Source organism: Seriola aureovittata, chromosome 4 (genome assembly GCF_021018895.1).
Source record: "Seriola aureovittata isolate HTS-2021-v1 ecotype China chromosome 4, ASM2101889v1, whole genome shotgun sequence".
NCBI classification, from domain to species: domain Eukaryota; kingdom Metazoa; phylum Chordata; class Actinopteri; order Carangiformes; family Carangidae; genus Seriola; species Seriola aureovittata.
The window spans coordinates 6719751-6733896 of record NC_079367.1 but is presented as its reverse complement, the minus strand read 5'-3'; the positions used below and the strand labels follow the sequence as shown (position 1 = coordinate 6733896).

General features: G+C 41.1%; 1 protein-coding gene across 1 annotated transcript in view; it reads left to right on the top strand.

The window, feature by feature from the left end:
• LOC130168392 (endothelin-converting enzyme-like 1) overlaps positions 1-10291 on the top strand; it is a 46103-nt gene extending 35812 nt beyond the window's left edge. Inside the window, exons 13-18 of the mRNA XM_056375208.1 lie at positions 3715-3782; positions 4382-4506; positions 5209-5274; positions 5792-5887; positions 7216-7292; positions 7542-10291. Of these exons, the coding sequence (XP_056231183.1) occupies positions 3715-3782; positions 4382-4506; positions 5209-5274; positions 5792-5887; positions 7216-7292; positions 7542-7641 (532 nt within the window). The 3' untranslated portion in view covers positions 7642-10291. The remainder of the gene's footprint in view (positions 1-3714; positions 3783-4381; positions 4507-5208; positions 5275-5791; positions 5888-7215; positions 7293-7541) is intronic.
• Positions 10292-14146: the final 3855 nt, after the last annotated feature.

Genomic DNA, 14146 nt, shown 5'->3' with positions numbered 1-14146 from the left:
TCAATACACATGTTTAGGATGTTGGCCATTACTCGATGCTGTGACTCGACCCGTTCACAAACATGAGGGGGCAGAATATTAGAAACACAATCAAACATAATGCAGTCCGATGTAAAACTACGACCTCAGTGAAAACCTGTCCCAAGGTTTTACCGAAAACTGACGATCACAAGCTCTGTAACAGAAGAATATGTGGCAGAGCTGTTGTACTGGATTACATTAGACTGTATACTGTAGGTGTACCTAATAAAGTGGCCACTGTTTTCTGTTCATGGTGGAAAAGCCTTTGAATTAACATTTCAGTCAATTTACTATTAGGCAGCAAAGGTCTCCCATCAAATCCAAAATAATCAAAAACTTCTGATCTGTGCTGATACCAAAACTACGCTTCATTCTGAGGATATAAACGTGTTTCTTAATTCAAACAAACTATTATATTTTATTTAACAATGACGCCAAGCAAGAACTGAGCCTGAATGAAAATGAATCTAAAAATGGCAGCTGTCAGTACTTTCTACACTGTGGATATACTATCTACACATTTCTGTCTTTACCAGAAAAGTAATGAGGTTCAATACTCACATAGCCATCAGTATATAACAAGAACAACAAACTAATGATCACAATAAGCTTTACTAAAATATCTGTGTGTAGAAACTGATCAAAACGTCTAACATCCCATAGACAACCACTGTAACGTTATATATAACCATGCTACAAAATTGAAGAAAAAGGCCAATGCAACTTTTGAAATAAGAAATAACACATTCTTCCACTTTCAAATTAAAAGTTGAACTTGCCCAGTTCAGCACGCTGGGGGCTTTTTGTTTTGCTGCTGCAGCCTGACGTGGTCTGGTATGAAGAAGACTGTAACGGCTCATGTGGGTTTGCTGAGTCTGTGTCTCCTCTCCACCTGTGCTGTTGTGCCAATACACTTCAGCCTGTCACCTACAAACGTTTCAGTGGTTTAAGAGAAGGGAAACTCAGTGTACCTCACATCAGGAGACATGTTTGTTGTTTCCTGCTCTTCTCAGTCATCTTTAAACCCCCCTCCTGCTCAAGAGAATACTTTGGGAAATGAAAGGAAATTAAATTTACCATTATCCTGTAATTACCACTCGAGCCATAGTCTCACTTTAATTCAGTTTTACATGTTTTAGCTCATTAATTAGAAACTGACTTAGAATTTATGTTCAGCAGCTGCATATAATTTATATTACTCCAGGCTATTTATCGTAGAATACTATACGTTTATAGATTGACTCTCTACCTTCCAGGCCGACACTGTTTTCCATTTATTCAGTCAGTACAGTGTTGATGCAGGAAGGTAATAGATCACATTTATGTTTCGTTGTGTGTTACCAACGAAAGGAAATGCATGTGAGTGTTTGCTCATATCAGAAGACAACATACGAACATGTGCATTGTAAAAAAAAAACAAAAAAAAAAACAACTAATTTCTTGAACACATCAACAGGGAAAACTTTTAGAGTAAAGAAAATTAATTTTTCTCTGTGATGGAAAACTTGTCAGAAGAAAGTTTGTTGCAAGAAAATGGTCAGTGAAAGAGCAGTGCACTGCAGCACTGAGGAATATGCAGGTTTCCTCTCAACATACCCTTTGTTAACCAAAGCTATTCACTGAGGAGCAAACCTACTGCTGCCAGTACTGAGTATTATTTTAAATCAATACACACAATACAGTCCAAGTAGCTGCACCTGCTGCATTCATAGCAACTCAGCAACTCCCCTTAGCAAAAAAACACACACACAGACACACACACACACACACACACACACACACACACCTCCTCACAAATATGAGATAATTAGACTGAGCAGCTTGTGTATTCAACATTAGCTACCACTTCTGTGTCTTCATTAGAGGTGATCAGAAGTACTGCCACTACCTGCTGCCATGCATGTTAATCAATATTAATTAATGATTGGATTAAAGGAAGCGTGTGTGTGTGTGTGTGTGTGTGTGTGTGTGTGTGTGTGTGTGTACCTGTCCCCTTGAAGTTATTACTGCAGTAGCCCTAACCTCCCATAAACTCCCACTCTCTCTCTCTCTCTCTCTCTCTCTCTCTCACACACACACACACACACACACACACACACACACACACACCTCCACTATCACGTCGAGTATAATGAAGCTTCAATCAGCCAGTTAGTTTAGCGAGGGAGTCGGGCCCAGTGTGAAGCAGCGTATCGACTAGCTGTCAGAAAGTCATTTTCAGACGTAGCCATGTGAATAGCCCCGAGCCTGCCCTCTCATCGCTCTCTATATCTGCATGTGGGGCAAAGACAGCGCTCTGGATCGGCCCACGGTCAAGGAGAGGTGGAGCGACCCACAGTTTTGTTGGGGTTTTTTTGGTGGGGAGGGGGGTTTCTTGGGGGAGCAGGGAGGTGGACACATGCAGGCTGTGGGCATGTAGAACAGATGATGTGATATTTTCCAATCAGCGTGAAGGGGGGAATATGTGGCATTGAACTGCTTCTTATTCGATACCAATCTGAATCTGCACGGATCTGAAATTAGATCCCAAGTGCCACTTGTATTTTATCAGGCTTCGCTGAGCAGAATTAGCAATGAGGACACTGGGACAATACAAGGGAAAGGAAGCCAAAGTGATGCAATGAGATACAGTACCACAATCAGTCAAAAGGCATGTGGTTTAGTTGTAAAGTCAGTGGATATCTAGATCTAACTTTGGGTATCTGTGAGATGAAGTAATGCAAACACAGTTACATATAGTATTTACTTTGTGATTAGTTATTACTATGTTCAAAAAAAATCTCCAGTTTAATAATAAATGAGGATCTCTCGAGATGTTTACAACATGCTTTAGATATTCAGAGAGTAATTTGACATTTTCGGCAACTTGTTTTTTCACTTTCTTTCTGAGAGTTACGTGAACAGATTGATACTAGACTCAAAGTATGTCTGTGAAATATGAAGCCACAGCCACCAGCTGCTTAGCTTAAACAGCCTGTTTGTTCAAGCCATACAAAAAAATAAATAAATCAAAAGCCAGGCTAACTACCCCCCTTCTTCCAGTGTTGATGCTAAGCTAACTAAACCGGGTCAAGTTTTATACGAGAGCAGAGTCACTATTTTCTTCTCATTTTTCACAAAAAGGCAAATTAGCTTGACACTGTGCAACTTTTGCTTCACAATGACCACTGTTGCTACACGAGGCAATTAAAGGACAGTGGTCAATGCTAAGACATAGCGCAGTAGCACAAGTAGAGTTAGCTAGTTACAGAGTCTGCAAACTGACTCACTAATAACAGTTACACAGCAAAATCTATGTATGGTTTGCTAACATTAGCCATCACACGCTAGTGGTAATACCAGACCAAGGAAGACAATTAAAGGACAGTGGTTAATGCTAAAACATAGCGCAGTAGCACAAGTAGAGGTAGCTAGTTACAGAGTCTGCAAACTGACTGTTATATCTATGTAAGTCTTGCTAATAATAGCTAACATTAGCCATCACACGCTAGTGGTAATACCAGACCAGAGAAGGCCATAGCAGCAACACTCCGGAGTGTTTTCATGATGAATTAAATGAACATGTTGTCTTCTTTTAAAATGCTATAGTTTTGTTGTAAGTTAAGCTAATTCAAGACTTTTTAAAACACCTGTAGATACCAAGAAAGTGTCAGTTTTGTCTAATGGTTGCATATTTCTCCTCCCTGCTGCCAGGTCTCTGAACTACGGAGGAATAGGAGCTATCATCGGCCACGAGCTAACGCATGGATATGATGACTGGGGTAAGTATGGCCGCTCATCCTAAACCACTCTTTGCACATCATCCATTGCAACTTATAGGCTACATCCCCAAGTTTTCACCATTTTGAGTTGTGTACCCACGTAATTGCATTAAACCATCCTATTTCACAGAAAGAGCAAGGGTTCCCTGATGATTTGTGTAATTTAATGACATTTGTAGGAAGCCACAATCTCTAACTTTCATTTCCAGTCAAAAGTGCTGCTCTTTAAGAGACATCAGAAGCTTTTAATTAAAGTGTGACTCCTGCCAGTCGCCCACTAAAATAACTTTGAATGTGACTTGTAGGTTTGTGCACTATCGGCTTTTTTGCCAGAGACACAGCCATTTTTTTTAATTATGCAAATTTAGTTGAAAAGTTGCTCCATTGGCTCATGAATTGGAAACATCAGCCAAGGTCAAACCTGGATTTTATACCTTTTTTTTTTGCGCTTTAACAGTTTTGACTCCAAAAAGTGTAAAAGATGACGTGCTGGGCAGCTCTTTGGACTGTGAAGAGAAGTTGCAGGTTGTGTTGTCTCCATGCTAACACCCCTGCCCTTTTGCCCCTCATCTTAGTGATGCAATGGTTCATGTCCATAGGGGGCCAGTACGACCGCCACGGCAACCTCAAACAGTGGTGGACAGAGGAGTCCTACAGGAAGTTCCAAAAGAAAGCCGAATGTATCGTCAAGCTCTACGATAACTTCACTGTTTATAACCAGAGAGTGGGTTTGCACACACACACACACACACACACACACACACACACACACACACACACACACTAACACACACTCTGTTACTTGCACATATGATTTTTAACCAAATTACCTTGATGATGTTGTCGGGGTTATTTTCACGGATCTATCTCGGATTTGTGTTTGAAGATTACGAATTTATAACAGGAAGTCGCATTACATCACAAACAGCGAGGTCCAACAGTCTGAGAACACTTTCTCAAATGCACTTGCACAAAATACAATACACACAAATGTGGGGCGGGGGCTCCAACAGAAGACGAGTTGTAGCATGCAGGATCCAAAAGTCAAGAGTATCTCAGTTTCTGCTGCTTCTGTTTTTATTCTGTATCAACCAACCAGCCGGCTTTAAAGAAGTTCAGTACTAAATCACTGGAGTTCACTTTTGATAGATTCATTGGAGAGTTTTATGGCCTGGTGGTATTTCGGCAGCTTTACCACCCAGGTAAAAACTAAATATTCATAATGTTCTTTGCACTTAAATGATCAGATGTGAAAGCGTAGCTAGTAGGTGGATCTTTCAGAGGAGGCTTGCTATTTCTGGTTTGTTATGCTAAGCTAAGGCAGACCGAAGTAAACCCTCGAAGAACATGTACACACCAGCACAAAAGCATAAGCACGGAGCTGTTTCTTTTCAGCGTTTCAGATGTTTCCTTTCTGTGTGTCTAGGTGAACGGTCGTCTGACACTCGGGGAGAACATAGCAGACATGGGAGGGCTGAAGCTGTCATACTATGTAAGTAATATCTGATAACATCATTATGTAGCTCCACAAAACCTAAACATTAGAGTTTATCCTATCAGTACATTCTGTCTCCAAAATCTGCCTCTCTGTTCTTCATAACCGCTCTGCTTTATTATTGTGAAAGGTAAAAGATAAAAGATAAACATTTAACGTGTGTGTGTGTGTGTGTGTGTGTTTGTCTGGACAGTGGAGCATCTGGGATGCTGCATAATTCAGTCACGTATTGATTGTGTCAGTGGTCTACTGTATATTGAAGAAAGGAGTGGGGAAACAAAAGTACAAAGGGAATAAATGAACGCGTTTAAATAACTCAGCATCAAAGTGCAACAGTCGGGATGATTGTTAGTCGTGTTAATCAGATTGGCTGAAGTCATTTTCATGGATTTCTTCAAAGGGGAGACTGTAAAGCAGCAGGATGTGCTTCATTTCAGATCTAAAGTTAAGAGAACATGAGGTGAGGGATCATAATTTCATCAATAATGTGTGTCTCCTGTCTCTCTCTGTCCAGGCGTATCAGAAGTGGGTGAGGGAACATGGTCCAGAGAGGCCCCTGCCTGGGCTCAAATACACCCACGAACAGCTGCTCTTCATCGCCTTTGCACAGGTACAGGACCCCCCCATCCCACGATTGATTCACACTACTGGCTTTCATTACGTTTATATGTTGGATCGTTTCAGCGGCCGCTCTCAGTTGGAGTGACTGATCACAGAGAGCAGGTAGGAGTTATATATTATCCCAACATTAGCTGATGGATGCATCAGCCACTGGAGGGACTGTTGATGACAGTGCAGTGTCTCTAAGCACCAGACCACCCCTGTTCCTTGTAACTATTACCACTCATCATTGAAATTCAGCGGTTTCATTGAAATTCATGGCTTAATGTGACAGCGGCAGAATCCAGACGCACTTTTTTTAATGCAGTTTGAATGTTTTTATATTAACTCTTGCCACAGGGATGTGACATGAAAATCACATATATGTGTTTACATTCATTTCCAAAGTTCACTTTTCAGTGTCAAATGAAAAGCAGCATTTCAGCTTCTGAAGAAGTTCACATAAATCACAGCAGGCTAACAGTCACGCTCTCTGAACTTCAGGTGACGAATAGACGACGTTTCTTTTAACTTATCATCGAGGAGTAAATGTTGATGATGTAATGGCTGTAGGATAATGACATCATCAGCGTTTCGATTGGTTCCCTACAAAGCGTCACCAAATTTCAAATCAAGGCTTAATTCACAGAAGGTAGCACATAGGAAGTGCGTCTACCGCTGCGCAGCCAAAACAGGAAGGAGATGGTGCTTTTGTTTCCCCAGATGTGGAAACGGCGGTCGGTGGAACAACCGCAGTAACTATGGAAACTCTATCCAGGAAAAGAAAAAAGAAAAGCCCTGATGTTGGAGGATCAAAAGAAGGCAAAGAGAGAGAGAGAGAGAGAGAGAAACTGAGGTGAAACAAGAGTGAACCTCATTCACTAGATGGAGAGGACCATTATTACCTTATCTGCTAGGATCGGCTTTATGGATTATTTATTACTGTCCACCGATGTGGCGGCGCACCAGGCTCTGCCACATGCCCAGTCCGACCACGGAGAAAGCTCCAAACCGACATTCAGCTGACATTATTTCTACTAGATACAACCAGGTGTTTTACTGCCTTTATCCGTCTCTGAGTTCAGAGTTTCTGCTTCATATTGGGATTCTTTCAGTTCTGCTTCTGGCTTTGGGCAGTAAGCCAGGCTGACGGCGGCAGCCATGTTGGCGGGAGCGGTGTTGAAACGTATTTAAAATTAAGTAAACGGTAAAAGGAAAATGAGCCACGGCTGACATATCCTTATTTATTACATTGATGAATAGTAAGTACTGGTTTCCACCACTGGGAGCGAGACTGTCCCATCTCACTCTGGGGGTGTTAACGCCGTGTCTTTTCAGAACTGGTGTATGAAGAGAAGATCTCAGTCCATCTACCTGCAGCTGCTGACTGACAAACATGCGCCAGAGCACTACAGGTACAGTGTCCACACATGAATTTATGCACATTGCTTTTGCATTTTAAGAATAATCTACAATTCCAATGTAAAAAAAACAAAAAAAACACTGCTAAACTACTGCAGCTGGAGTGCTCCAATTTCCTCTGAAATAAATTAATTAACACTGCATTCGATTTATCACATAACTGCATACATTTGTACAAAACACACACACACACATTACTACACTGGATGTTTCTTCCCCCCCCACCTCCCCCCTCCCTGTAGAGTGATCGGCAGCGTTTCCCAGTTTGACGAGTTCGCCCGTGTGTTCCACTGTCCGAAGGGTTCTCCCATGAACCCTGTGGACAAATGCTCCGTATGGTGACCTCTCCGCCGCAGCCTGGTGACCTCGGGATGACCTTCATCTTCACAGTCTCCACCCACCCACCTGCGCACACTACCTGTCCTACATCACGCATTCGTCAGATGCTACAGGATGCTACATGGAGCCTATTGTTGCCTGTAAAGGACACAGGGAGGTTCACGTCTTCACTTAGGAAAGTTTATACAACTGTTCATCGTCTGTATTAATCAAACTAAAGCATGGGTCACATGACCATTGATCATGTACATAAATATCATTTGATTACATATATTTTTCTATGTTTAAATTTATTTTCAGATCATCTATTTTTGTATTTTAGCGTATATATCACATACATTATGCGTAGGATTCATAAGCTATTTGGTTTTTAATTGAGCAGCGTGTTTCCTCACTCGTCTCTCCTCTGTGTAGCATCATCTAGAAAAACTTCAGCATATCAGCACGGCACCAACAGTGATTTCAGTCCCTAATGTAAACTGGACAAGGACCAATTTCAATTGAACCGGGATCAGCAGCAATCCTCGTGCCTGCCAAGAAAACATTGGTGTTCTTTCACTTTGGGTATTGAGAGTTTAATTTGTGTCGCAGTGGCGCCCTCTTGTGGCCGCTGAGAGCAATGGTCACTGTTCAGCCGCCATGACTGTGTCGTTTGCCTGCACTGGTCTATTGTTACTGTGAGTGTTTGTACGGTTTTTTAAGATTTGTCAACTTTTTTTAAGGAAGAAAAAAGAAAAAAGGAAAAAAGAAGGTGGACTCATGGTGGAAGTTTCTTCTCAGGATTTGTAGCAAAGTGCAGCGACAAACAGGAGATCTTTGTGTTTCTGTCTACATTCAACTCGTGAGGTCCTTCAGCGCGGTCACGTAAGCGGCTTGGCATCTCTATCAGTCACGGGATGACAGATGAGAACTCACTGCATGAACGAGCTGATGCCAAAAACCCTCTCTACTGGAAACGGAAGAAGCTCCGCTGTTGGATTATTCGCATCTCTCGGGTTCGACACGTGGACACGCTCTCGAGACGCCCCGGGAATCGAGCGGGAGGGAGAGCGTGAGGCCACGTCATATATTCACAGTTAACTCTCCACATGATAAAGTGCAACTGCGGTACATGAAGAATCATACATTTCTACACAAGTGTTATTAAAAAAAAATAATAATTAAAAATTCAAAAAATTACTTTTGTATAAAGAATCTGTTGGTACAAGAGAAAAGAATCTTTGTACAGTGGAGAAGTATATACAAGATGTTATGGTTGTACAGTTTGTTTTGATGAGAGTGCATGTTTCTTCTCTGGCCAACGAACAATTCTGATCGCTGTATATGGAGGACAACGCACACACACGCACGCACACACACACGCGCATGCACACACACACACACACACACACTCGTCTGACGCTACATCTGCTAGTTCACACGTGGCTCCTATCTCTTCCTCTCTGTTGGTCACTGTTTAATGTTTGAATAAATACAAAGGATCACTGTGCTCAGGTGTGTGTGTGTGTGTGTGTGTGTGTGTGTGTGATACATCACTTGTGTGTGTGTTGTTGGTCATTATCGGTGTGTTTGCAGCTGGGCCCTCACAGGCCTGGGTCCCTCAGTGATGAGAGCCAGCGCTCTCTTGGCGTCCCAGCGTTGGATGGGGGACCAGCTCCACCTCTCGCTCCCCGTGTCCCGTTTGTTTGAAACCTGAAGCAGAAATCAGACGACAAATTTAAAACACAACAACAAGCTCTCTCTATCTCTCTCTTTTCTTTTCTTTTTTTTTTCTTTGTTTTTGTTTTAAAAAATAATTTCTCCAATTAAACCAGTTTCATTCAATCTGCCAGAGTGGAGCAGTTCTTTCCAGAGTCTCAGTGAAGCTTCCTCTGCTGCTTTTATTTAGTTTAAAGTGTCTTTACAGTATTTCAGGTATAAATTCAACATTTTTTCTATTTTCAAATGAACAGCAATTAAAACAAAGCTAATACATGGTTTTGACCCATGGCAGTAGCCACGTAACATTTCATGTCTATTTAAAGAGTGTTATCACAGTCTGGCAGCTGTTACGTCACATACAAACCAAGTAACACAATCCAGCTGTTGTTCTGTGAGACTGGTCGTTATTTTTCTTCCCCTGAAATACATAACGTGGCCGTTTGCTAATTGACAAGATACACAGACTGTGCTCATTAATCCACAATGAAATGATGGACAAAGCAGCAACTAACTGAGGAGAGTTCACGGCTGTTGAAGGTTCTTTTCCTTTTTTTTCCTTCCTGTCAGTGATTTTGTTTGATTTTTTTGCTGTAATATTTGACATGTATGGAGAGTTAGAGTAAGTTTTTCCTGCTATCTTCAGGTTCAGTTTGTTTCGGTTGTTAATGGAGTTGATGAATGAAAGGTGACTGTCTGCTGGAGCTTCCTGTGGCGCAGTTGTGCACTAGGTGTTTCAGAAGAATCCACTTCTCTCTCTGTCTGAATCATTTTTGATCTTTCTGGATGTCACAGAAAACATCTCTGCAGACTAATCCTGCTGTAATGACCTGTTCAGTCTGCTCACCGCAGCTGCAGCGCTCAAACAGATGTAACGCAGAATATTTCAACTAATGTCAGTTGTCAGTGGTTCAGTGCATCATCATCTTCTTCATAAACAATGTTTTGAAAGCTTCATTTGTCTTTTTCCTGACGCTAAAAACAAAAATGTCAGCTCTTCAGAAAGCTCGCAGACGTTGCATTTTTCAGTTTATGGTCTTAAAAAAAAAAAAAAAGCCCAAAAGAAATGACATTTTCTAAACTCACTGATGGAAACAAAGTCATCCATCAAAAGCCACATTTGGCCATTTTGAACAACTCGTCAGAATATATTACTCATTTTGAGCATAAACAAACAATCTGAGTCAGGTGCGTTTGACTGAGAACATCAGGTCTGAAGGGATTTAGTTGTTGTAAATAGAGAAAACCTGACGAGCTTTAAATTCTGGTTTCTGGAACATTTATTTTAAAAAAAAATAACCAACAGAAATACGAGATAAGAGAACAGGATAAATAGACAAACCCTAACTCACCTGTCTGGAGTTCAGCGTCAGTCTGCTCGTTCTCATGCTGGTTCCTGACGCTCTCCTCTAACCTCTGATGAGACACCGGCAGAAACATTCACCCATTAGGCCAGAAATAAACTGAAGTTTAAGAATATCTCTCGGATTTAACGAGATGGGCTTTTTGAGGGCAATAAAAGCCTCAGTATCATAATAAATATTTTAATTTAATGCAATCAAAAGCTGTTATTTTGTGCTAATATCAACAGCCTCTAAGATGAACTGGTAGATAATTAAAAGATAATTAGAGCAAAAGTCTGAGGCTTCTCCTGAGCTGTAATCTTGTTAAATTGGAGAAGACTGAAACTAAATTTTGATCATTATGGGAAACTGCGAGTCTTTACTGAAGCACATTAAATCATTTTAGGTGTCATAACTCAACAGTAGTTAATGACAGAAGGAAAAATGTGTAATTTTTCACGAGCTTTTACAACCTGCTTCTTCAACAGTGTGTGTGGTGAAAGTGAGGCTGCCTCAGCTGGCTCCTCTGCTCTCTGTTTGGACGCCTCTGCGGTTCACACACCTGCTGCCGGAGCACCTCATTGGCCTTGGACAGGTCACCTGACCTGGTTGGTGAATCTTTAACTGTCATTTTTAGCATGGAAAGGAAACAGGGAATTCACACACACACGAAAAAGAAAATAAACCTGAAACACAGGATGCAAGAAGAGAGCTAGTCTGATTTTTTTAATTAATTTTACATGGATGAATCATTGGCTAATTAATTCTGAGGAATAAATGCAGTATACAAACAGAAAAAAAAAAAAAAAAACTTGTGATAAGGAGTCTGGCAGCCTCTGCTGTTTTGTGCACTGCATCAAAGAAGAACAGCACAGTCAGAGGTAAGGATTGTCAATAGGGATTATGTATATCCATACATATTTACACACTCCAGTAAATCTCTCAGCAGTTTTTGGCTGCTTCTTCCAGCTCTTACTTTAGTCCTATTTGGACGTCTTTCCCCAAGAAGTTTGACATTGACATGCTGTTTAATCAGGGACTTCACAGGATCATATAATATATTTTGCACGTGCACAGAATTTATAGCTGATCTCAGAGGCAATTTCTTAAGATAAAAAAAAATAATAAAAGATGTGTGCAGTTTGGTGCCTCTGAGTGTGTCCTCATGCTGCATTCAGAGTTGTTGCTTTACAGCTCCCAGCTCTGTGTCCGAGCCTCGCACAGCTCATCTCTGCCATGTGCAGAGATAGCACTCAAAGATATCATTAATGCACACGTTCATCCTCTTATTTTTCTGCACCAGATGCTTTGAGGAGGGAGCACTATATTATAATCACGGATTGTGCATTTAAAAGGAGAATCCAACCCTTTTTATTCAATTCAGTTTTATTTGTATATTATATATTATTATAGAGAGAAACCCAACAGCTCCCACAAAGGCCGAGCACTTGGCGACAGGATGATTGAATGAATTGACATTTCTTATTCCTGTGCCCCAGAACAGATTGGTGAATATTTGAACCTTAAAATGTGCAATGTCATCCCGGTTTGTTCTGTAACCATGAATGGGGCTCTGATGCTGTGAGGCTTTAAAATGTTTGTCTAATTTTTCACACCAAAATGAGTGTTTTATATCTTAAACCTTATGTCCAATTTAAAATCTGGATGAGACCTGACATTTGAAAGTTTATACCTCCAGAGTCTGTTTTTCTACTGTATTAGTTCATCATTAGCTCTTAATGTGGGGGGTTCAATTAAAAAATGCATTCAACATTTGCATTCGTCACTTATTTATTTAATTGATATTTTAATGTTTTACACAACTATTGACAGAGAGCAAAGTCAGTGCCGTTGTGTTGTCTGTGGAGGATTTAGGGATTCTGTGATTTCTAGCTTTAAGACAGATAATACAGACTTAACTATACTTAGGCACGGGAATAACACATGTGACATTTAAACCTTTTATTTAGTTAACATTACTTTCAAATGAATGAACTTTATGTTTATGAATGTTGATTATTATTTCCTAGTATCTTGAACTTCATGCACAGCTGCTGTTGGACCTTTACCTTCACTTCCTGCTGCAGTTCAAGGCTTTTAGCTGCAGCTTATGAATTTTGAACGTTTCTTTATGGATTTTGTGTCACTTGCAGCTGGACTTGATGTTTGCTGGTTCACTCTTTCCTTTCCTGTGTGTCCATGAGATAAAGCGGGAAAACTACTCACAACACCGGATTCCTTGGCGAAGTCTCGGCCGAGTCATAGGAACAACTGCATTAGAAAAGTAAACTGTGGAAGCGTCGATGTGGGGAACATGGATATAAACCTGTTATCAGACATATTAGGTTGAAATAATAAAAGCATGGTGGGGAACAAACCAACACCTGTAACAGACGCTGGAGCAGGAAGAGGACACTGCTGTCTTGCTGTGATTGGGCAGTTTTGGCGCCATTTGGGATGGAAAATACAGACGTCAAACAACATGATGGCGTCAGGGAACCACTCTTGGCTCGGTGTGCAGTCCACTGTCGGATCTCCTCCTCTTCATCACGCCGGTCTCTTCGTCCTCCTACAGCTTGTTTGCAGAAGAAATCAACTACCCGGTAGCGGAGGTAAGTCCGACAGCGTCGGAGCTTTAGAGTTTCCTCTATCAGAGATGTTTGATTGTGAAGATGGTTGACTTGTACAGGAAAAGCATAGTTTAAAACAATGAATTGAATGGAACTGAAACATTGATTGTGTGGGAAAAGCGTTATTCAGCACAAAGTTGAGACGCTGAATAAATTTAACTGAATGTTTGTTGTTGCTGGTTGTGTACGTTCAGGAAGGTCGTTTTTTTCTGAACGTACACCGACCCAGGATCTGCCGATGAAGGCAACAGATTCACCTGCCCTCTGATTGGACTCTGCTTTGAGATTGGACTGGATACTACTACTAAATTAACTACTACTATTAACTGCCACTAAACAGTGTCAGAGAGAATTAGGAATAGGGTGAAATAAAGCTTAAACAGCTGAAAGAAAATGCAGTCTGGCACAAATGACACAAAGATCCAGTGGTATGCAGTGAATTAAATAGAAACATACAAGCATTCTGATCCATTAAGACCCTGAATGATTTGAAGAAAAAGGAATTTCACATCTTAACAAAAACTGTGCAAGGGTTTTGTTTGAATTTGACATACTACATCAGGCATGTCCAAAGTCTGGCCCGGGGGCCAATTGCGGCCCGTGTTCAAATTTTCACCGGCCCGCAGCCTCTGTCATAAAATCATTAATATGCGTCCGGACAGCAGTGTTGACCACAGTATAAAATACACGCGTACAAAAAAAAGCTATTTTACATTTCACCAGAAGATGGCAGTAGACCTGTGGCCGCACTCTCGCCGCCGTGACCCTAGTGTGATCCTTTCAGCCCATTTCTGACATGGCGACTAACTAAAAAAAGAAAAGTTGACAGCGAGGGCC